The sequence below is a fragment of the Convolutriloba macropyga genome, chromosome 9 (assembly GCF_964194025.1).
Source record: "Convolutriloba macropyga chromosome 9, txConMacr16.3, whole genome shotgun sequence".
In the NCBI taxonomy this organism is placed as follows: domain Eukaryota; kingdom Metazoa; phylum Xenacoelomorpha; order Acoela; family Convolutidae; genus Convolutriloba; species Convolutriloba macropyga.
This window is the reverse complement of record NC_134476.1, coordinates 52,996,704-53,022,747: the sequence shown is the minus strand read 5'-3', so window position 1 is coordinate 53,022,747 and position 26,044 is coordinate 52,996,704. Positions and strand designations below refer to the sequence as shown.

The 26,044-nt window shown below is 33.1% G+C and overlaps 1 protein-coding gene across 2 annotated transcripts in view; it reads left to right on the top strand.

Annotated features, from left to right (window-relative positions):
• The window catches only part of LOC142345845 (uncharacterized), a 38,894-nt gene that overhangs the window by 11,955 nt on the left and 895 nt on the right, over positions 1 to 26,044 (top strand). For both annotated transcript variants that reach the window (XM_075398252.1, XM_075398253.1), the window contains exons 3-9: positions 3,060 to 3,174; positions 11,120 to 11,188; positions 11,868 to 12,087; positions 12,664 to 12,838; positions 17,474 to 18,200; positions 21,020 to 21,213; positions 25,017 to 25,748. In XM_075398252.1, coding sequence (XP_075254367.1) covers positions 3,060 to 3,174; positions 11,120 to 11,188; positions 11,868 to 12,087; positions 12,664 to 12,838; positions 17,474 to 18,200; positions 21,020 to 21,213; positions 25,017 to 25,748 — 2,232 coding nt within the window. The remainder of the gene's footprint in view (positions 1 to 3,059; positions 3,175 to 11,119; positions 11,189 to 11,867; positions 12,088 to 12,663; positions 12,839 to 17,473; positions 18,201 to 21,019; positions 21,214 to 25,016; positions 25,749 to 26,044) is intronic.

Here is a 26,044-nt window from a genome sequence, read left to right as displayed (position 1 = left end):
TCAGTTCGATATTTTTATTCATATGAATTATTAAGAACTCTTTGCGTATCCAAATAACAAAAGTATTATTTAATGTTAAAATGTCAATTAAATTGTCTTCTAGTACTTGATAATATTTGTAATTTTCGAATTTTAGTAAATGAGCAGAAATTAGGAAACATCTCTATCAGTTCAAATCTTTATGTTCACACACAATAACAATGATAACAAACTTTACAAAACTGGTTGTAATAAAATCCATCAGCGAATTTGTACAACTCGTCATTTGAGATAGCATCACCCAGCAGGCACATTGCTTCCATGAGGTTCGCTTGACCACTTATGGATTAAATTAATTAAAAAAAGTTTGCAGTTTCAAAAACAAAAACTGTTTTTTTCCTCATTTTAATCGACAAAGAACCTGATTGAATTTTTTCATCATTAAAATAGCTTTTAATTTTTTGACTGTTTTTTATTTGGCTACTAAATTGGCCATGGTCAGTAACACAGTGAAGGTTTTCAATGATTTGAAATGTAAATTAAATTTTGCACTAAAAATGTTCAAAACCTTGCTTACAATTATTGTGCATATCTACGAGACAGTATTTACTAAAATATTTTTATTAGCTATACATAGATTACATGATTGGCTGTGAATAGAGCTTGTTCCAAAACCAAAGAGAATTTTTTGTTGTCGTTATGTCTCATGACAACCAAATATGGCCCTGGTACAATCGGGTTCATAAGTTGTAGGTCAGTGGATGTTGAAATCAAAATTCTAGGGGTGGGACAATTTTCCTTCTGACATCTGATTGATAGGTCAATGAGATAATGATAGCGTCGAGACAAAATTAGATATTGTGTTAAAATTTGTGGCAATTACTCATTCTCAACATTCCAGAAGAACACATCAAAATTATTATATTGTTTTCAGTTTGTGGTTGCTCTGCAATTGATTTTGCTGCCAAAAATTTTGTATTGATGTGAACGTTCCACATCTGTGGTCTGAACTTGGAATTTGATTGAGATGTTGTCTCAAAAACTGCTGGTTAAGTTTCTTTTTTGTCTTCATCTAGTCTGGAAATTTGATTGTCAGAAATTTAAAATAGTCCGGGATGAGTTTTTGAGCTGTATGAAAGATGTATTCAAGCATTTGTAATGATGAAAGTCGCAGGAACAGTCTTTGTTTTTTCATGGGCCTTGAACAAAATTTGCTGAGAAAAATCGGAAATTAGGTTGCAGATGTTTTTTTGAAACCGTCACATGCTCCTTTTGAAGCTTGTTTATGAAATAGGGCCTCCAAGTGCGCCTGGTTGTTCTCTATTTCTTATTGATGTTTGCGAAGGCTCTGTTGATTCGGGTTGTGATTGCTCTGCATTTGATATTGCTGTAGAAGTCTGGTCTTGACGGGACCGTTCCGAATTTGTGTTCTAAACTTGTTCTTCCGATTGAGATATGTTCTCCTCAACTGGTGTTTAAGCTTCTTTTTTGTCTTCATCTAGTCTGGCATTTTGATAGTGGCTCACTAAAACAGTCCCAGTTGAGTTTTCAGGTTATATGAAATATGTGTGCACGCGCTTTGTAATGATGAGAATTGCTGGAACAGTCCTTATTTTCTGATCAGAGACTAGTTCAGTTTGCGGCCCTTACTTATCTACATACCAATAGAGTTAGTCAGGTTATTTTTTTCTGATGCTTCAGCAATGAATAGTTTTTAAGTTTTCGATGTTTTTTCGAAACCGTCACAAAGTTGTCAGGGAAGCATTCTTGTTCAACCTTAGTGGAAATCTTTACTTAAGTTTTTATTGCTTCATTTAAGATGATTTCGATGAGTTCAGAAGATTTAGTACTCAAAACTAGAATGGGATTCAGGTCTGAAAATTGACCTGTTTGATGCGAGATTGCTTTAATTAGATCCGTTCATCACAATGGATTTTTTCTTTAAAAAACAAAGAAATGGTTCTCATATGTTGGAAAGTGATTAGGTCTGAGATAACCAAGAGACCATAAAAAATCTCTTACAAATATTTGTAAAGGCTTGCAATGAATTACACGAAGTGCTTTTTAAACAAATTGAAAAATTTCGCAAGAATTTTAAATGAATATACTGTGTTTAATGTGTTTTTATGGGAACTTCTCATATATCTCATAAAAGCATTGATTTTCGGTTAATTTTAACAAAGAAGAATGTTTTTGGAAAGACTAGCAATATTGGCAAATTTATAAATTTTAGGAAAAGGAAACTGTTTGTTGTTCTAGCGCCCAACTTGTGAGTTTGGAACTTTGCGTCAGCGGAACTTTTTTGATGAGTCTTAAGCTGCGGAGCGACTTTATATGCGAAGAAGAAGGGCTCCAGTGGCATTTTTTCATACAACTGAATACGACGTACTAAGTTTTCATCTTTTATCGTTTTCTGTGTACTAACGTGAGTTTACTAGTGTAATTGATGCATGTGTGAGTGAATGAGTGAGTGAGTGTGTGTGCGTGTGTGTGCGTGTGTGTGTATGTATATATGAGTGTGGGTGTTTGTGTGTTTTGTGTGTTTGAGCGTGTGCTCTCTTTGCTGGGAATTGCGTATAAGATCGGAAAAAAATAGAATTAGCGTAAAGCAGAAAAAATATTTTTGGTCTTGGAAACATTTCTTAAACCGAAGAAAATTTAGCCTTTGATGAAAAAATTTTGATCAGTCGCTATTGTCTGATCAACCTATACCTATTTCGGCTTGTTTTTTTTCCTGGTGGAACTGGTTTTGATAAAAAGTATATATACCCACTGCATATAAAAAGTTGACCAGTAGCTGTAAGTCGACGAACAGTTTACAGGATTTCAATCATGATAGCAGAACATTTGTTTTTTTTTGTTTAAAAAGCCTTAATGATAAACATATTCGCTTTCTCACCAAAAGAAGTTCTTTGTCAAAAAAGAATATTCACTTTTCTTTCTTTTATTGACATCAAACTTTCGCCCCTTAAATTACCAGGAAAATTTATGACCCGGAGACGTATAAATTGCAGCTCTGATAATTACATGAAGCGAATCGAAAAAATAATCAGTTAGATAATCTTTGTGAAAATTGATAGGCTTCGACGTTGAGCAAACCCTGACTATGGGTAAAGTGACAGAAGGTGTCAGAAGGGACTCTTTCAGGAAGTTGTTTGCCACAGCCATCAGAGCTGCCAACATCGACTGTGCGGCGTAAGTACAACGAGAACACTCAGAACTGTTTAATAGTCGACTCTTTTTGTCGATCCAATAAATGTTAGCATTGAAAAAATTCTTTGTCACGAAGAAAATGAAGTTTGCAATTTCCATCAAAACAAAGAGACTCTGTACTATGCTTGATTTGTCCACATAATGTTCTGACCCTGCTTATCCGCTTCCATAGCTGCGAATTGTCCGCAAATGAAGTAGAGACAGGAGACGCTCAAATTAATACAGAGTGAGAGATTAACAAATATTCTTGTTGGATTCTCAAAGGTGATTACCATTGAGGTTAATTATTATTTCACCAGCATGGTCAAAATTTGAACAGGTCGAAGTATTTGGTTAAAACAAAAAAATCAAGCTAAACATTTTCTCCATCAGAAGAAATGTAATTTTATCAAGTAAACAATTAATTTTGCCAAACAACAAAAATGATAATCTGATTTATAATTCTTTCCTATTCAAACAAAAAAGTTGATTTGACTACTGATTTCTTTGCCAACACATTTACTGTTATAGCAGTTTTTGAGAATCAACGAAGGAAATGACCCTAAATACACGAGAATACACGCAGAAAGCAGAAAATATCCGACACAAGAATGTTTTCCTCTAAAACATGTTGACGGAATGCTCCCATTTGGAAATAACTGAATTGGAAAATTGGAAAAAACTGTAAACCAGCAACCCGAAAAAAAGGAAAACCGCAAAAATCAATTTCTTTTCAAATAATTAGTGACCTTAAAGTTTAGAGAACAAGTTTAACAAAATACCAACTCCTTAACGAGTTCAAACAAATCATTGTTAAAAAGCATCTAACATTCCTTTTTAGTTGTTTTGAGCGACAAAATTAGAAAAAGAAATTTAGATATATACCAATCAATAAAAAGCAGGATTCACAAAATCACTAAAATCAGTTTAAAAATTTAAAATCGGAACAAGTAATCAATTTCGAAAAAGTTTTTTGGAGGGGCGACGAGGTCTTTTTTAATGAACTCTTTATTATAAAGACAGCCAAATAGCCAACAATTTTGAAAAATTCAAAATTTTGCTATTTTGTATAACTCATTGATAAGAAGTATTACAGAAAAGAAAATCGTTAGAAAAAAATAAAGCCACTGAAAATATTTCACATTCGTGCTAGATAACAGATAATGCTAGTGGACTAAATTACAAATCGACGAAATTTAAGACTTCATTATAGACGTAGAATTCATTTGTACTGCGTGAGGAAATTCATGCACGTTCGGACAGCTTTTTAGTTTGCCAGAAATTTCTATACTGAGAATAGTAACAACAGGTAGGCTCGGTATTGTTTGTTGGCACATAATATTCTGACCCCGCTTGTCCACATTTTGGTTTAATTTTCTACCAAATGAGTATGGAAAAGAAAACTCTAAAAACTAGTTTTTTTTTCGAAATTATTTAGTGTATGAAAAAAAAATGCGTCCAACTGAAATAGATCAGGAGAATTAAAAAACGCCGTTTTGGAAGGCAAAGGGGATTTGCCATTATTAAGAATACGAGAAAAGACGAACAGCAAAATCAAATAACGAAAACAAACATTGATAAAATCAAAAAGTCGATGTCCATCTGTAGAAAAACTTAAAAGCAAAGTCTAAAAAGTGGCAGATCAAAACTAAACTAAAGAAAAAAACTAGTTCTTTGTTCTTCAATAGAAGAGATTTGGAACCAGTCTTTAATGAGATTTGGTATCAAGTAGACAAAAAACAACAAAAGCGGCTAACACAAAATTCCGCTAGTTTTTGAAAGCATTTGGTTCCAAAGTAAAGAAAACACTTAGATATGTACTGAAATCACTAAATACAAATGTAATACGATCATTTATAACTCCATATAATAAGGCATTGGGACCTATCTTCATTAAAATTTTTTCAGACGACAACAAAAAACAACAAGTACAGAAAAACAAAAAAAACTCAAATCAATTTTGCGAGAAAGAGCTATCGAAGTCATTAGAATTATAATTTATTAATTAGGAATAAGAAATGCGTGGCTGCTCGTTTTTGAACGCCAATAAAGTGATATGTGACCTCTTTTAATGAGAATAAGCAACAAGTAGTCAAGAAAAAAGCAAGGTTTAAAACAACGTTTTTTGATTTTTTTTTTCGGAAATAATTTATCTAAAGGTCATCAAAGCGATATGCCATACATTGAATTAAAAAAAATACGCAAAACCCCTAAACGAAACCATTGAGGCCTTTTGTGATCAAAATATGTCTTAGGTTTACAAAATAACGTCAAATTCAGACAGAAAAAATTCAAAACAAACTTTTTCCGAAAAACAAATTACGAAGCAATTAAAACAATATTGACTGCACGTAAAAAATTAGATATTTTCATTTTGTTTTCTTTTTATGCGAGCATTGTCATATTCTATCTAAGTTAGTGACACTAGGTAACAAATAGACAAAAAAGAACACAAGGCCATCAGAATTATAAAATACCTTCTTCAACAATTAAAATTAAGGTCATTAAAACAATCAGCAACAAATTCAAGTTATGAAACAAGTTCATTTAATTCCCCAAAAAAAGCCCTTGAGACACGATTGTTGTCCGAAAAAGGGATACGTTAACAAAAAAACTTCAAATACAGAAAAATACAAATAGAGTTCAAAGTACCGGTGTCAAAACCGTTATAATCATCATCAATTCGCTGAAAAAGTTAGATACGTTCAACTGCGCATTTTTTGGCACAAATTTTGTGATAAATGAATTTTAATTAACAAAAAAGGTATTTAACGAGAATAGACAAAAAATAGAAGACGCAAAGTTAAGAAATACTTAAAGTTTTTGAAAACAATTTTTTTCCAAGTCATGAAAACCATCAACTATCATTTTAATTCATTAAAGAATATTTTTCTTCTTCCAACAAAAAATTTGAGACCTGATTTTAATCAAAATATGTTAGGCCTTTACAAAAAGAATCTCATACGCGGACAAAAATTTTTTGAAAAAATTAATTTTAAGGGCAAAAGCCAGCATGGAAGCTGTTAAAGCCAAAATACAGTTAAAAAATCGTTTTATTCAAACGCGCCTCTTTTAGAGCCAAAATATGACATGTGATTTGTATTTATTAACACTGTGTAACAAAAAGACAAAAAAAGAGAGTCAAAGCTATGTTTTCTTAAAAAAAAACAATTCTTTTCAAAGTCATTAAAATCCATCAGCTGTAAAATGACAAATTTAAACATGTTTGTTTAATCCCTGCGGAAGCCTACAGAATTTGTTAAAAGTTTTTAAAATCACTTTCAATTACACACACTATTATTTCTTGAAACACGGTCTTCAAAGTTATCAAAGCCACAATTATCTCACTAAAAACAGATGTCACCAATTGCGTCTCTTTTCAACGCCAAATTGTGATATTAGACCTGTGATTAATGGGGCTAGGCAATTGATAGGCAAATAGGACAGAAGATGAATGAATCTAGAAAATCTTTTACATTTCTTGAAAAAGTTAATTATAAAGTCATGAAAAACATCAGCAAACAAATAAAATCAGCAAACAGGCCCATATCCCACTTGATAGCAAGAAGACAAACCCATGGAACCTCTTAATATTCAGAAATTTCAATACGACTGCAATAGCAAAGGAAATTAAGAACAAAATTGAAATAAATTCCGTTAATTTCTTCTAGAAAACGGTGTCGATTCTGTTAAAATCATTATATCTTCCTTGAAAAACAATAAATTGAATTGTGCCCTATCAATCTTTCATTATTGTAACAAAACCAGAAAAAAAAGGCCAAATGGTCAAAAATGAAAATATTTTTGTGAAACTAGTAGTTTTGGAGCCAGAAAAAATTTAATTGAATCGTAAAGCCGCCATAGAGACAAAAATTCAGATAAACTGAAGTTTCATTCTGTCCTGGTTGAAATTCAGTTGAAAAAAGACAATGTAGTGGCAAAGCTCTATAATCTCTTGTTTATTTGGAAAACAAATGAGTTTCTGACAAAACGTTGAAAAAACTTTCAACTATGGAGTTTAAAAACAGTTTTCCATGTAGACAGTTGGTCATAAAACCAATTGAATTTGTCAATAGCGAGCCTTCATATAAGATGTTGTGTCCTGTAATGAACACAAAAAATGGATAATTTTTGTAGAAAAAGAGACTGCCACTGCTTGTAATCCATTTTTTTCTGGATTTTAGAATTCCACAATGAAACAAAAATTAGCCTTGCAAGTTCTATTCGCACAACAAAACAAGCAATGAATCCCAGTTTATTGGATATAGATAATTTTGAAAGAAATCGTTTATCAAAGAAAGTTGATGTTTTTTGTATAATTATGAAGATTTATGAGCTAAATGACGGCAAAATATCCGACCCAGAAAATTTCCAAGAGAGCGGAGAGGAAAGTTAGACCTGTCCTGAGTTGAATCCATTTTTTCCGCAATTTTTAGGTGCTCACTTCCGGAAGATTTAAGCAAAGTTGACTCAAGAAGCTTTTTTCTTCCAATTTTTAATTTGAGCCAAAAATTAGACAAAAATTTTCATCGAACCTCTTCTATCCTTAGAAAACAAACCAACAACAGTTTTTTAAAATATTTTTTAACATATTTTGCAAAACTATCAATAATTTAGGCAAAAGCCTGAAAAACAACGGAAATCCGTCTGTTTTTCACAACTTTTAAACCTTGTTAACTCCCTGATAAAATGGAAAATTGAAAAAATCTTTTTAATTCCATATTCTAGGCTGGCGGGGTTTTCTAATGACACTGCTCACAGCTCTCTACGATAAATATATCGATCGGCAAAAACCGACTGAAGGAAAAAACCATGTGAGTAATTATATCCTCCCTCCCCCCACTAAAGTGGTTCGGAGCAATTAAACTGAAATAGAAAAACGCAGCGCTGCCGATTTCTTAAAATCTCACCGAAAATTGGCTCTCAAAATGGTAATGTAAATTGAAGATAATAACCAAGCGATAAAAAACGACAAAGATTTTCATATCTTCAAATAGAAGCCAAAAATCTGGAGAAACTAATCATTTTATAGCCGTCATTTTGACGGCAGCAATAGTCTTTGATTGTCCACAAAGCATTCAACAAGACATAAGCGATAAAAAAGATGGAGAAACAAACAATTTCTGTTTTAAAAAACGATAGTTAACATTACCGAACTCAGAATACAAAACGCGTTGCAACAGGAAGTAGACGCATTCATTGGGAAGTGTTATACTCGATTGCGACATATTATTCCAATCGAGTTGCGAATACTTATAGTTCTAATCAGTTTCGGCAGTTGCGCCACGAATGGCACTTCAATAACTACAATTAGATTTTCTAATTGTCAACTTGGCTAATCGCGGTGCGATTGGCGCTATTCTATTTGACGGAGTCCGATTGAAAAGCGATTTACTAGATTTTAATTGGAACTGCTGATTTTTAGCAGTTTAATTTACAGAATGATTAAATTAAAGTACAATTTAGGAATTGAAAGTTTTGTTCATAACATAATCACAAAACAGGAAGTAACTGCAAGATTTGTTTATAAGCTGAACAGACAGTTTCCTGCACAGACAGCATGAACAGAAAAGAAGTGATGAAGATTTGGATAAACTGAAATTAAACTAAATAACACAAGCACTTGCCCTTCAAATGGGTAAACTGAACTAAATACGGTTATGGATATATGATGATTTATCCATACCGTATGACATTTCCCCTTGTTGGGAGAAAAGGAAAGTAGCATATAAAATCAGAAAATTAATAAGTATTCACCGGTTATATAAGTAATAAAATATTAAATAATATTTAAAATATAAAGAGTTCATAAAGTTTCAATGAGTTTTTGATCAGATTCTGAGTTCTCTTCTTTTTCTGCCTGCAAGACCGTCATTTCTCTTGGAAGATTTGGGTTTGGGTCTTCTGTCCAACTTTCGTTAGGTTTCGTGGCAAAACTTGTCCAATAAAGTCGGTATTAAATTCAGGATTTTCCGTTGAGAACCCTTCTGTATTTCTAATTTTCTCCACTAACGACTGTGATGACTTCTTTTGTTTAAGAGTCCTTTTGCTTTTTCTTACGGAAGACGTATCAGAGTCTGATGTATCACTAATAGTTAGCTGTCGTTTGCTTGTTTTTCGTAAAATTGGAGCGGGTATTTGCGGAGTGGTCATTTGTACCGCGGATGGCCCTGCTTCATTTGGATTAGGCGGTGGCGGCGCAATTGGAGCAGATGTGCTGAAATGTAATATTTGAGTAAGATCAGGTCTATTGATGAAAGTTTCGTCATGTTTGGGATTGCGCTTCGGAGTTCTCATTTTTAGAGAGCTTACTTTTACATTACTAGCTTAAAAGATACAAGATCGAATCAAGATAAGTGGATTGATTAATTCCAATATTTGCATGTATGAATCATTATGACACAAATAACATTTTGTAGCAACTGCAAGAAAACCAAGCGAAAAAAGACGAAAAATGGTTTGTTTTGCCACAGCAGCAAAAATAAAAAAAATCAACTATTTATTCAAACACAATCTTCTTGCTACACTTCAAAATGTATTGAAAATTCACTTCTCAGAGTTACTCCTCCTATCGCTGTTTTCGCTCTTCGTGTTTGATTTAAAAAGTTAATTTTTTAAATTTCTGGTTTAAATCAAGAACTGGAAAAATGTTTGAAAAAATTTTCGAAAAGACATCACCCAAGATTATTCAAAATAATTATATTGTAGTCGGTTAACATTGAAAAAATATTATGTTGATTTTCGTCTTACAGCTATTATAAATATCTAGTGCCTTTTTATCTTAGAAAACTTCAAATTAGATCAAAAATGATCGCGCTCGAATTGTACAACATTACTTTACATTGACTCAAATTATGGAAGAAATCAAAATTACTGTTCCAAATGGTTTGCTGTTTTCCAGGAGTGCAGTTAGCTATAGTATTAATAATTGAAAATTTTCTGAGCTGGCTGTAGCGCAGTACTCGTGAACATTTTAGACAGCTTTTTTCAAAAATGTTTAGTTTTGGTGCCGCTTTTCGTTTTAAAAAAATTTAAGAAATATCTGAACAAGCAGTATTCAAAAAATGATTAAATTCAAAGATTCATCGACCAAATCGCAAAGTTCAATGTGAAATTTATATTACCATTGAGCAAATTTTAATTTGATTAGCGAGTAAACAGTTTGATCAAAAATTGAGAATTTCAAATTTAAAATAAAATTGAAAAGAGCAGCTAAGGTTCACAAATTTCAACCCCTCAAAAAACAAAATTTTTGACAAACTCTTCAATTTCTTTTTCTGCGCTTCACGGGCTTTCTAATAGTATAGTTCCCTCTGTGAAGAATATGTAGATCGTCCAAATTTGACTGAACAAAAAAATTGTAGTTGAGCATACTAAGTGGGGGCGGTATAAAAAGTTTCTTTCCTACCAGTGTTCAGGTATAATTTTTTTATATAGATCTTGTAAATTCGGTGTCTGTTTTGATGAATTAAGTTCAAAATGCTAAATATTTAGCAACAAACAGGGTACATGATAAAATTTTTCTGATTCAAATGAGCAAACTTATCTGGTTTGTTGGCTGAGATTGACAGTTTTTTTTTCAAAAGAATTCAATTTTAAAATTCTAGTGGGTTGTATAAATTTCCTGCTTTATGTTAAACAAGCCTGTTCCGATCATTTCAAATAAGTCACATCACGAATTCTATCAAATTGTAAATTGGATGCACTCCTCTCCTAAAGGTACTTAATGACATCAGAGAGGATTCGAGGAGAAACTTGTGTCCACGGAGATCGGTAGGATGGTCCCTTAATGATCACTAATCTTCGTTAGAAAGTTTGTTGTAGCAGTTTTCTTTCTTGACTTTTACTTTAGCAATAGCGCTTCTTTTCTTGATCAAAACAAAATAAACGCCTTAATAGGACGGAAACTTTAATTGTACGTTGAGTTTGTTCTACAATTTTTTTTCAGGAACAAGTTCGAGGCTACTGACATGGAGATAACAGACAGAGCAGCGGTTCAGATGATAGAGCAATTGAGGTTAGCGTCTAATTTCCCAGACTTCATGAAAAAATCCCAGCGATGACATTCAAAGATGTTCGACTTTTTCACCCCTATTTGCTTCACCAATCTATCATTCGACTCTTTTTTAAATCATTTTAACCCTTTTTATGATAGGTACTATTAACTCAGTAAAATAATTAGTTGGCCATGTCTCGTGGTACATGGTCATGCCCAGCAGCCCGTGGGGCTTGATATCAACCTAACACAACTATTATGAGAAAACATGTTTGAAACGTCACAAACGCACATAACCGTCAAACAATTCACAGCAAATTGCTTTCTAATGACACGCATTAGAAATTGCTTTCTTTTAAACTTGATGTCATGCAACAATTTTTTTCGTAGTAATTTTTTTTTCGTTGTACAACCTTTTTCAAAATTCTTTTTTAAAAAAGACCGCATATAGCTACTGCGGTGATTATATAAAAACAGTTTCTTCTGGCTCATATAGGTTTATTTTTCCGGATTTGATTCATCTGAAAAAATGATGTCGCTATCAGATTTAAAAACTTTTTACGTTTTGAAATGAATTCAAAACTTTTTTAAGGCATACAGACTGATCGAAAGGAATCATAGCACACCACACCAACACCTTCCATAGCAAACCAGCCACGCCCATTAGCATTGTTGTTTGTTTATTTGTTTACTTTAACAGGAAAGAGACGAAGAAAGGATGTTTGTCACTTCTGCAGTGGAGTGCAGTGCTTGGACTGAACAACTTAGTTCCTCTCTTGATAGAATTGGAATCAGATGTCTCTCAGATGGTGTCCAAGAGTGAGAGGACGGTTCCTATGATTGCAGCTCAGTTCGGACATCCCCAGATAGTGCTAGAGTTACTAGGAGCTGCCAGCAGTCAAAATGAGCTACTCAAAAAGGTTTTTTTTTGTCATCTTAAAGTTCAATTGTTTAAATACTAAATTGAAGCTTATTCTCCATATGACGGTTTAGACTCTTACACTCATATATATGAGTGTTTTTACACTCATATATTGATTTGAAAAACAAAATCATTGCTTTGTATTTTGCCTTAATTGCAGATTATTAGTCTATGAATACTAAATGATTTTATGGAAACTTCTTAATAAGCTCTTGCTGTTTTTCAACAGGGTATTGTTTTCATTTTTTTAAAGAAATGCTGGATATAATCTGAAAATTTGAATAGTAAAATTTAAGGAATTTTATCAAATTTTTTTAATGCTTTGTATAATTATGCTGATAGTTTACTGCTTTCGGTGTATTTTTACAGACTTAGTCGCTTCCCTGTCTCAATTAAGCGCAGCTAATCGGTAAATATTGATAGGGTAAACAGTACAAAAACATATTGAGTAATTTTACTGGTGTTTTAAGTTTAAAAGTGAAATCCAGTGGCTTTGAGACCAATGTTTGATAGGATATTAAAATTGCAGAAACTAGTTCATCAGTAGTCCTAACAAAACTACTTCCTTTTACAGGAGACGAGTGAGTTAGACAGTCTGATTGAGATTGCAGCCTCTGTTGAAACGAGTGGAGATAGCATTGGAGTTGATTTGGTGAAAGAACTGCTGGTGAAATATGAGACATTCTTCAGGAATGACCCTAAAGGTTTAAACCAGTGTCACAGGGCACTTTCTGCCGCCGTCAGAACAGGTGAGACGAACTATCATACAAAAAATTTCCCACCTATGATTGATTCGTAAATTTGGTGACTGTAGGCAGATCAATTTCTGCAAAAGTTTGTTCTAAAGTTAAGCACTGATTGATAAACCTGAACCTCTTGACGGCATATGAGTCAAAATTATTTGTTTTATTTTCAAAATTATGGATCTCTAAAAATCTAAATCTTGCTAATAATCATCCAGAATTTGGAAAAGTCTGGTCGAAGCAAATCGGCGAGCCATGAAGAGACCCAATAATTTTCAGATTGAAAAATTTTGGCACTAGAATTGAGAAAACTGAAGAGCAAAACATGGAATTCCGTCAATTATTTTAATTTCTATCTAAATTTACGTACGTCATTTCAATAGGAAAGGTCGGGTTAGGATTCAACTCTACAGAAATTCAACAAGGTTGAGGACTGCAGCACCAAAAGTATATAGACGAATTAAAAAATGAACTTTTGTTTAAGTGCATTTTATTACACAACCGGGCTCCTTAATTAATTTTGGCAGATCATAGGCGAGTGGAACCTCTGATTATTCTACAGAACTCCTCCACGGAAAAAGGTCAAAAGAACTAGAGGACGTTTTTGAATAACGACATTGAACTGTTTTTTTACTTGTTTCAAACTTTTGAGCATTCATTACAAAATTTGAAAGCGCAAAAATCAAGCAGGTGCGGTAAATGAGCAACATTTTTTTATAAAGTAAGTTTAAATATGATAATAGCCGATTATCCCCTAGTCTATTAACGACGGCTATCTTGCAAGATCTAGCAAGAATCTTACAAGAGTCTTGTAAGATCACGCACCAACTTGATAGAGCTTGCGACATTCTTGCAAGATCTTGCAAGATAGCCGTCGGATATGCAAGAATCTTGCAAGAAAAACGTCGAACTCTTTAGATTCTTGCAAGATACGCGTCAAACTCTTGCATGATTCTTGCAAGATAAGAAATATAAAAAGTTCTGTTATGAATCGAGATATTCAGTCAATCTCAAATATGATCTGCGAGTGAATCAGGATTTATAATTGCACCTTTTTAAAACCTTTTAGACGACTTTCTTATAAGAACTTTTAAGATTCTCGCAAGACAAGCGTTATTTGCAAGAATCTCTCAAGATTCTACAAGATAAGCGTGATTTGCAAGAACCATCCAAGATCTTGCAAGATAAGCGTTGCAAGATAAGCATAACAAGATAAGCATAACAAGATAAGCCTTGCAAGATAAGCATAACAAATTCTTTAAAAAAAAATTTTGGGACACCAATCCCTTTTATTCCCTTGACACCCATAATGTCATATTTGACTTGTAATTAACTAACGAGATTAGGTAACAAAAAGAAACAAAATTGCGAAGTTAAAAAGTTTTTTTTTAATTTTGGAAAACGATTGTTTTCAAAGTCATGAAAGCCATCAGCTATCTACTAATATCAGAATATCGGTTCTTCTGTTCTTCCATGAAAAGACAATGAAAGCTATCACTATACAGGAAATTTCATACGACCGAAACGACAAAGTATAAATGACAGTTAAGAGACAAAATTAAAAAAAATTCAATTGATTTCAAGAAAGAGGCGTCAAGGCCGTTAAAACGATGATGTATATCTTTCAGGATTTTATTATGTTCAATTGTGCTTTATTCTGAATGCTAATAAGGTGACAAGAGAACTGTCAATGATGTGACAAAATTAGAAAACGTGAAAAACTCTCAAATATCAAAACAAAGAAAAATCTGAAATCTTGTAGTATCAAAGCCAGAAAACAATAACTTCAGGCTTAAAACTGCAACCGAGAAAAAATGCTAAATCAGTAGAAAGAAGAAGCAGTCTTTTTTGCTGAAAATAAGCTGGAAATTGAACAAATTGAGAAAAAAATAGAGGAAAAGTTAATTAAGCCATTATTTATTGAAGTCATTTTTTTTTAAAAAAAAGAAACGACCATGAACTTTGAATTAAAAAACTAAATGCATTAGCTTGGAGCTGCTTAGCAAGCGAATTGGTTGGTCCTATCACTCCTGAGCTTTGATTTGATATGTTCTGTTCTTTTATATTAAAAAAAGTCTTTTTTTTTTTAAAAAAAAGATCGACTGATTACAACCCGATTTTTTTTTGGATTGTAACAGTCCAACAATGGCCCAAAACTAGCCCTGCTAATAACTATTGTCCGTTAAGAACAATTGATTTTTCGAATGTTGTAGATATAGATAATTTTTTAGTTGAAAACTCAAAATAAATTCTGCATTTTTGATAATCAACGAGTAAAGTTAGCAAAAAACGGCAAAGTTTTAACTACAGTGCACTCTCAGCGGACTCTGAAGTAGAAATAGCCCCCCTCTGAGTCCACAAAGATTGTATGAGTGTTGTTTGGGGGTGTACTGTCGGCAAATTTAATCAAAATGGACTAAAGTAGCTTATTTCGTGCTGTTTTTGATGAAAAAGGCTAAATTTTGAAATGTTTATCCAGATTTTTTGTCCAAAAAAATTAAATCAAAACAATCAACAATGCTTGTTCGTCTTCAAAAATAAAATCAACGACACCATTATTAAAAATTATAACAAATTGTAGCAAAATTGACGAAAATTTAGGCAAAAATTCCGGAAAATGTGAATAAAAACAACGTGAATTCACTCTTCTTTTCTCAGAAGTTTAAACCTTGATAACTCCCTGTAGAAAACGATAATTAAAAAAATCTTTTTAATTCCTTATTCTACGCTGGACGAGCTTTCTAATGATACCAGTCTCAACTCTCTACGATGAATATATCGAGCGGCGAAAATTCACGGAACAAAAAAAAACCCATTTGAGTATATAGTTCCTCAAGAGGGTCGGAACAATACACATTAGCCCAAACAATTCTCTTCGAGCGGTTGCCCAAATGAAATCCTAATATTCAAAACTTCTAAATTTTGTTTGTTTTCTAGCTGGCTTGTATAAATTGGGAGGCAGTTTTGCTTATATTGCAGATTTAAGTTTTGTATCCTGAACAAAAGCATTTTCAAACGCGTAATTCAAATTCTAACAAATTTCACTTAAATTGGGCGCAACTTTTAATTTTCAATGCATGAATGGATTAAGAAAAAAGTAACGAGTTGGAATTTGTAGATCTCATAGAATGAAATAACTATGTTAAATGAAATAAATGATGACAAAACTCTATTTCGTACAATTGTCAAGTTTTTCCATTGCGGATCGTTCAAGAACAGATTTAAAATAAAATTCAAATTAAATATTGATAATTTGTTCGGTTGTGATAGTTCTATATCAGGTCCCACGCACCGCTAAGGCATGGCTATGGCCAAACGCGCTCAATGCCTAGCTCGTTGAAAGTCAAGTGAGTTTATTTCCGTGGGTTTTTTTTTGCGAAACCGATTTAAAATGACGCAACCAAAATTTTACAAAATTAATTATTTATCAGTTTAAAAAACCTGGTTACTCGAGAAAGTCAAATCAACTATAAACAACAATTAGGATTATAAAAATGAAGCTGGAACAATACTTTCAATTTCATGTCAATTACGTCTATTTTTGGTCAATTCACCGTTTCGACGAAGAGAAAAGGCTACTTGTTCTCTTAGCAGATGCAGCCGTCTGGAATTGAAATATCACATTGTGTCAAAAGGGACAGATTAATGATAGCAAGCACCAATCAATTTTTCGAATGTAATGAAATCTTATTAACGTCTCGCGTTCTTCTGAGTTTTAGTCAAACTTTAACTCAAATCAAAACTGGTGAAATTATGGAGTATTTAGAAGCACTACCTATACCACCCACTTCTAGTTTTCCTTACTAAGGGTGCGCGTATCATACAAGAGTTTATTCCCTCGGCTATAACTGTATCTAACTCATTTCTACTTATATTGCCTTTCACTGCACTTTTTGTGTAGTTGAGGTTGTTTGTATGTAACAAAATATTTTCCCTGTTTTGCGTGATAGCATACCTTTAGCAGCGGTGCGACAGAAGCTGCACGCTTTTCAGCGTTGAGCATTTATGATAGCCATTATTATATAACAATTATTCGATAGAAAACATTCTTACCGCCTTTAGCTGTCTTGTTCTACTTATCGTTTTGAGTTATAGCGGTCAATTTAAAAAGCTTTAATGCGCCTCAAAGAAAACAGATTTTCTTTTGATAATAACCTCTCATTAATCTGAAACTATTTATAAACTTGCGTTTATCCTAAAGAGCTTTTGACTTTAATATTGTTGAACTAAGTGGTGGAGTTTAGCTGGTATACATTACAAATTACAAGTTATTCAGAGGTTACTCAGTTATTACATGTTATAAGTCACCCATAATCAATTTAATTTTCTTATATATTGCATTTGAACTTGCCTGGTTATTAGAGCAGTAAATTGAACTTTAAACGGGCGAGTCGTGAAAAAAGTGACCTCTGTAATATAGTGATAATCTGCTACAAGTTTTCGGGAATTCAAACGTACGAATAAAATCATTTGTTCATAACGAAGTTTCATTTCGGTAGTTTTTCAATATTTTCTATTGAGATATTTGAGATTTCTGAATTTTCAAATGTTTTTAGAGATATTTCCTCTCAAATTCAAAATTTTACTCAGTTTTCTCAACATTGATTTTTTACCGAGTGCAATCTCTACTCAAACTTTCAGGTAATTTCCCGGCGGTGAAATCATTGATCGAGAATGGAGTTTCAATCAACCAATCAGACAACACAGGAATACCACCCTTAGTTCTCGCTGTACAGCTTGAACAGATCAACATCGTAGAGTTCCTATCCTCTATCGATTCCTGTGACGTCAACATCGAATCCGCTACAAAAGACACGCCTTTAATGGTTGCAGCTAGATGTAAATCTCCTGAACTTCTCAAAATTTTACTCAAAAACTCAACAATTGATCCCAACAAAATGACATCGACTCTTATACATGGGCCAAAAACTGCGCTGAAAGAAGCTGCGCACATGGAAAATAACGAACAATTGGAATTGTTACTCGAAAGCGGAGCAAATGTGGTCACAACTTCTGGGAATAAAACTTGCAACGCACTTTTACATGCAATCGAGAACGTCAAAAACACTTCGGCAGAAATACTGATTAAAGAATTTTTCAACGAGTGTTTATCCGAAAGCGCCATCAATTCTAAATTCTTCGAGGACACTTTACTGGCTTGCGTGTTGACGAACAACAGTGAAATCCTACAGAATATTCTAGAACATAATGACTTCTATAAAAGTCTGCATAAGTTTGGGGGATTGTATGTGTTGTGGAGATGTCTGATGTTTGCTTCCCAGAAGGGGTTCAAGAAGTCGGTTCTAGTTCTGATAAAGTACCCGATGACCCCAAAAGTCACGTGCAGGGCTGATTTGACTGATCTCGCGTGAGTTATTATATTGCACTTATTTTTGCTATCCCAAGTTATCAAAAAGGAGCCAAATTTGCTGCATACCAAAACGTGTGCTATTTTTCCCGGTCTTTACGCCCAGAAATCATAAAATAAATTTTCTAAGTTTCAATTTATCAACCCAGGTTGAGGTCCCAGACAGAAACTCGATATGTCCAAACCCAGATAAACGCACGACGGGGTGTCGTGCGTTCAAATTTACATAGTCTGAAAACACGGAAAAACGCACACAAGTCTGGACATGAACGCACGAAAGGTCTGACGAACGCACGAAAGTCTCGACATGAACGCTAGAAAGTCTGGTGGACGTACGAAAGTCTGGACATGAACGCACGAAAATCAGGTGAACGCACGAAGGTCTGGATATAGGTTCCGACTTTCCGTCTGGGACCTCAACCTGGGAAGCCCTTAGAGAATAAAACTAGATTTGTTGATATGTTGACATGTTTGTGATATTGTTGACACTTCTAGTGTTTTTGTGATTTTTGCTACTTGTGAAAAACTGCAGTACATGTACCTCAAACCTCAATGAACAAAAATTTGATTAAGCTAAATTAATTTTCCAAAGAGTTGTTAGCAGGTATTTTTTGTTGGAACTAATATCTAACTTTTGTTGGAACGAACATCTGCCTGCTTTCATTTTTTGCATCCGATAATCATAAGCAGTCCTTCTCACAAAATTATATCAATTATGTAGCAACCCATTTTTTCATAGATGTTATTAAGTTTACTATGGAATAGGAAAAGATTGCTAGCGGAACTCCTTTATAAACATTGTTGCACGATCTCAAAATAACAAAAATAAGGAAGGTCAAAAGACGATCATTGTATTTGTTAATTTATTTCGGCCTTACTTCATATCCAGTCAACCGAAATCTGATGTTCTTGACGCATACTAAATGATGATAAGTCTTTCCACGTTCTTGACATGGTACAGAGTGATAATAGATAAAGATGTGTACGAACTTGCAATATCTTTGCATAACTATGCAGAAACACAATCTTGGCAAGATAATCAAGGACTAGTAGCAATAGATTCTTTTACAGAATCATTATACTTTTTTGCCCAGTACTCAATAATCTGACAATAGTAGTTTTGAACGCAATATCAAAAACCTTGTAAAAAAACGAAGAACATTTTTAGCTATTATGTTTTCATTGTAAATAAGTTGTTCCAACTGTCATTGTCCCTCACTTACCAAAAAATGCTTAAAGAGTTGTTTTTGCTGCTGATTTTATTGATAAGATTTGCGTATCAAACATTTATTAGTCCGGTTCTTTTTGCTTTCAATTTTTGAAATTCTATTCTAAAAACACATTTGTGTGTAAAATCAAAATTCAGCGTCAAGTAAAAATTAAACCAAAACTCAGACTTTGATATGCGTGGAAATCAAGACATTATAATCTTGCCATTGACTTTTTTCTTATTCCAACCCAATTATGTTGAATTTTTGAGATTTTGGCATAAAAAACATTAGTTAGCATACGATTAACGACGAAGTTAACGTTTGATTTACCAAAAAATGAATGTGACCTTCTGTATAATGAGCCTAATCTTTAATTGGAATGAAAGAAGAACAAAAAATGAAACTTCAAAAACGTACCAGTTCTTTTCGAATGAAATAACTTCAAGGACATTAACACCAATAGCTATCAACTTAAGGGATCAAACAGGTTCACATAAATCTCACAAAGAAGATAATTGGATTTAACAATGAGCAGAATATTCTTTACGACTACATAAAGATCTTCAATCACCGATAGGATCGGTAACAAAATATTCCAACTGGTTGTTTCTTTATAAGTAACTTGTTTGATTAAAAAATGAGAGGAAGCATTAGAGTGTTCGTTTCGTCGTTTTCTAGAGTAGTTTAATTAATGTTAAAATAGACGGATTTAGTTGACTCAAGATGTCTCTAGTTATTTGTCGAAAATTTCTTTTTGAATTCAAAATCTTGCAAGAAATTTGCAAGATTCTTGCAAGATTTCACATTCAAAAGGCTTTTACGGAAAAACTCAAATAGGTTCATTTCTGCTGATCAAGAATTTTTATATCAGTCATTTATTTTGTTTTTCAGTTATTTTGAGCGACCAAAATTACAAACAAAATTTCCAGAAGTCAAAAACTTGCAAGATTCTTGCAAGATTCTTGCAAGATTTTGAATCCGGGCTAAAAAATTTTTTATTGAATTCGGTTTTGTAATTTGTTCAATAAACAATAATTTGCTTCAAAGATGTTTTCTAAAACATTTTTAACCGGATTTATTTTTTTGCCTTGATTGATATTTTGCAAGATTCTTGCAAAAATCTTGCAAGTTTTAAATCAGCTTGCAAGATTCTTGCAAGTTTTAAATCCACTCATCACTAGGGTAATTCCTGTTTTAAACAAAAGTTTACCAATGCAAAGACGAGAAAATGTAATAATAAATTTTTACCCCACCAAGTTTTTTCTGTGAGGCATTTGTTTTATACTGCTGATTGTAAATCATAATAGCCGTTTCAAGCATGCTTGGAAAAAAATTACTCTAAACATTCGTACAAAATACACTAAATGAATAAAATCGGTCAATTGCTACCTCAGCCCAAGATATTACTTCATTCGGTGGATGTTAAAAGTAGGCGACGTTGCTCCGCACCCAAACGGAGCACTATCAATTAAATATATTAATCAATTAAATAGTCAAAAATATACTACAATTTTACAGAATAACTTGAATCAATCTCGAATTAGAATTTTTGATACTCAGCTGACGTGGTCTCAAATACCAGTGCAACGCATCTTCAAATTTTTGCAGGGTAACAACAGATGCTCAAGGGCGTACTCCACTGCACTGCTTGGCTTCAACATGTCTGGATGAGGAAGTGTTAGAGTGTATCAAACCAGAGGATGGCACTGGCATCAACACCAACTGGCTCCTCATCAAGAATGAAACTGGCAAAACTGTTCTAGAACATTTTAGCAAAGAGGAAAACCTCATCTCGTTTCTGGGTTAGTTGCAACAAGGTGTGGCTCGCAACTGTTTATCAGTTCTGTCATTTTTTCATTCAAAGGTATTTGCATGTGTATTCTGTTCATGTGAAATAGACTTTTGAAATATGTTTGAATGGAAAAAAATGTATGTAAATTATAACCAATTTTCGCGAACAGCTTTTAATTTCCGCGTTGGAAAACGGTTGTTTTGAGATTGTGATGAGATCAAGACTATGAGTCAAAATCATAATCTCAATTATTAGATCAACAAGGAGGCTCGTTAATGTGCGTTCGCACATGATGTTCCGACCTGAGCTTATCAACATTCTTAATTGTCAGCCAAATGACGATATAACAAAAATAGATATTTGAGTTTGAACAATCTAACCACTAAGTGAAATGCATAATGCCATGCCTCATTACAGCTCCAACGAGATCTGTTGTTAAAGAGACTACGAGAAAAAAAAACAAACAACAAAATTAGCAAAAACAAAAAATTTCACGGCGAAAACTGAATATCAAAATTTAAAAGAACCAAGTAACAACGTCAAAATGCAGTCAGACAAAACCTTAACCACACAAATTTACTTTTTCCTAACTATACAGCAGATGGAAAATTTTCCTAATGAGAATAGGTAACAAGTCGACAAAGAGAACGATTAATGAGGCGAAATTCAAAAAATATTCAATATTTTTTAAACCAAGAAATTTCAAAAGTCTTAAAAAGCATTAGCTTTCCAATAAATAAACCTTGACAAACTACTAAAAACTTATTACAAAACCAAAAGAACCTGTCTTTGGTTGCACTAAGCCATAAAAACGGACTAAAGATGCAGAAAAACTCGAAAAATTACAAACTATTAGCGAAAACAAAAATTATTGATACCTTTAAAATCATTAGCTATTATCTGAATATTATGTACTTTTAATTCAATTGTTATGTCTACTATTTCAGCTAAAGGATTGATAATGAGCTATTAACTAAGTTTACCTGGGCCACATTTGAAAACCGTTGGGATCTGTTATTACGCGATTGTGTTGAAAGAAGAGAAAAAGAAACACAAAACTAACCACTTATAAAACCTTTAAAAAACGCATATTGTCACACAAACAAAACGTGAGTGACAAATCAAATACGTATATATGTTAATTTTTGAAATAAAAGAAATTGGACGTGACTCCTCAATGATGAAAATAGGTTACAAGTTGACGAAAAGAACAACAAAAACTGAAAAGTTTTGAAAAAAAATTTGAAAACGTAAATCATAACAGTTAAGACTATTCGCTGTAAACTGAGTGCTTGGGGTAACATTATTCACTAAATCTTCAATTTCATGCTTACTTATGCGCCCGGTCAGCATTTTACGGCTACCTAAGGAACAAAAAACAGGAAGAAACAGCAAATTCAAGAAAAAAATTGAGCGAGAGAAGTGTCGAAGGCATTAAAAAAAGGTATTTTCAATGAAAATTTTTCTAGTTTCAAATAATTTTTTAACAGCAATGAGATTTTTGTTTTTTAACAATATAACTTCTAAAAATGGTCAAATATGAACAAATACATTAGAACCACGAAACTTTTGAGAAAACTCGTAGTATCAACACCATAAAATTCAATACGCTACAGAGGCCAGTAAATACGGAAGCCAGTTTCAACGGAAGCCAGTAAATACGCTAAATTAGTGGGACGACAAGGTTGTTTGCCATTCATTTTTCAAAAAATGAACCATTACAACACATCACTGACTATGAAAACAACAACCATTACAGGCAAAAACAAAAAAATCAGCCTGAAGAAAGTGTCGAAGCAATTTAAATCATAAGCTGTACTCTGAAAACTTTATCTATGATGTATTGAACGTCTTCATTAAACCAATGGGAACTATCAGTATTAGGATAATGTGATAAGTTTTCAAAAGAAAAATTAACCAAAAATTAAAAAATTATGAAAACCCGTGACATTGAAGTCTTAAAACTATTGGATAGAAGATAAAACCAAACACCGGATTAATTTTGTTTGCAGTAGAATAGAAAGGGTCCTCTCAATACTGAGACTGATTAACAGTTCACGAAAAAAGTTTATTGGTTAATGTTTAAAAAAAAAATTGAAAAATAATTTTTAAGGACTTAACAGCCATTTAATTCAATAGCTTTCAACAGAAGTCAATAAATAAACTCCGATATGCCCCAATGGGTCAATATGTATGCTTGACATGCATAGTTTCTCAATAAAGCATCCGAAAAAGTCATATGACTATGAAAACAATAACAAAAACAGGCAAAAACCAAAAATTCAGTAGGAAAACGCAAGAGGAAAGTATCGGAGCCTTTTAAAACATAGGCTTTTCTCTGAAAATTTTATCAGTGATCCACTGAAAATAATTTTAAAGCCAATGGGAGCGATCAATTTTTGGATAATGCGATATGAGTTCGAAAGTAACCAATAATACGAAAATAACCACAAAAATTTTAAAAAAATTGAGATCTTGAGTCATTGAAGTCATATATCCAATAGTTAGTAGATAAAACCGCTGACCAGATAAAATTTGGTGGCAGTAGGAAGAATGAGGCTCCTTTCTTTACTTAGACTGACTTACAGTTCACGAAAATATTTTTATGATTGGTTATTGTTCAAAAAAAAATTTCGAAAAATTATTCTTAAAGTCTAAACAGCCAATAGCTGTCCACTCAAACCTCTAGATATGTTCTCTTAATGCTCATTACAGAACATATTGCACCTTTAGTCAATGATTTCATGCCATAGGACTCAAAAAATTAGTATATCCTCACAAAAGAAATTAAATTTTCATTCAAAATTACGAAAACTGCGTGTCGAAGCCAAAAAAAACATGAGCAATTCCTTGAAAACAAATTCTTTTATTTATTGGGCTTCAATTGACTGTAAATGAGGCTTGTAGTTAACGGAACCTTGATATGAAAAGTGATTAGTCTCTAGGTGACTTAAAAGAACAAAAAAGAAACTGGTAAGTTTTCTAAAAATAAGAGCTCTCAAACTGATTTCGATTTTAGCGAACTTCCATAAGAGACCAGAACTAGCCTTTTTTATTGCCTTCAGTCTATTAAGAACGCAAAAATGGTTCATTTTGTGGCATGAAATGTAAATTTGAACTACTTTTTTGTAGAAAATATCTTAATTTGAAGAAAATTTGCACTAAAAGTGAACAAAATCATGCCAAATATCCCGTGTTCACACAAAACTTCGATCCTCGATAACTCCTCGAAAAAAACGAAATTCAAAAAAATCTTTTTAATTTTGAATTCTACGCTGGAAGAGCTTTTTAATGATACCACTCACATTTCTGTACGATGAATATATCGATCGGCCAAAATTGACTGAACAAAAAAACACATTCTAGTATATAGTTCCTCCCCCCACAAGTGGGTCGGAACAAAAAGAAGATTGTACCATACTAATGCCGTAAAATAAAAAAAACAGTCACAACCTATACCGCATAGTAATTGATTTATTTTTGCTCATGGCCGTTATCCATCACAGCAGTTTAAACGATGCAATTGAAAAAAAAATGTATCAACATTTCACTATTTTCCATTTCGAGAGCAAAAAAATGAACTCATTTTCACCCCGAAAAACAGTGACGTAAATTAAAATATAGTAACGACGTATCACCATCCAATAAGGACACAAAACACCCAAAACGGTTATTAGCCATGTAACGACACATCAAATGAAAAGATACTTCAAAATAAAGCACTTCAAAAATAAAGAATCGCAAATCTCTTTTAGATTCAAAATAGCTCATCAGTTGGGCAAACATTTGGACACTTTAATTATTTTTTTTCAGGACTTCAAGACGAACCAGATACTGGAGTTCGCTGGGTCGATTCATTTCCCAAGAAACCGCGAGATATTTTCCACCATAAATACTCCAGCATGGAACGGGACATTTTGAAGTTATGTGTGGTTCGATTCCCGAATGTTGCAGAAGCCATTATCAAATCAATGGTCGTAGCTGGTGGATGGGGTATACATGACGATAATTTGCAAGTAGCCATCAACTGGCAAATTGTTAACGACACGTTACCATCGGGCAAAATGTTTTCCAACAACGAGGATGAAAAATATTCTGATATCTTACGCATAGCATCCGAGCATAATCCTGAGTTGTTGCAAAATCCTGTCATGAAACTACTGCAAAGATACCACTGGCGAAAAATGCCCATTTATGTTTTCCGAGTTCAGTTTATTTGGGCATTTTTGCTGGCTTTGTTCACAACTATTGGAGTTTTAGAATGGAAATCTGGAAGTTTTAACACGCCCATGTTCTCTGTGACGCTCTTTATGGGCATAGCATCCCTTTTCTTTCATTTCTTACACATTTTTGGGGGGCTCAGAGCTTACATGACGTCATTTTATAACTACATCCAATTTCTACTCTATCTTGCAATTATCTTTGCTGCATTACTAGCTTTCAGGCAAAATTGCCAACCTAAGTACGAAGATTGCGAGGAAATACCGGAGATTGTGAAGAAAAATTTCCGTGAGAAGTTTTGCTGGTTCTCATTTCTCATTTTGGGTAAGTGTTTTGGACAAAATAAAAAAGCTTAAAAATCAAAATGCTTTATTTGATGTCGTGATTTTGTTTTCAGTGTTAAACTATATAATTTTTACCTTAACAAAAAAATAATAATTTAGTCGAGTTGAAAGTTTTGTAGTCGCTTCCGTAAAACCAAAATACAAGCAAAATTTCAGCATGTAATACAAAATAAAACGGTAAAAACATCTAAGAACGGAGAGAAATTTTTTAGTTTTTGAAAGAGTCATTTTAAAATTTATCTCGATTTATTAGACAAGGTTCACCTTTTTTGCGCT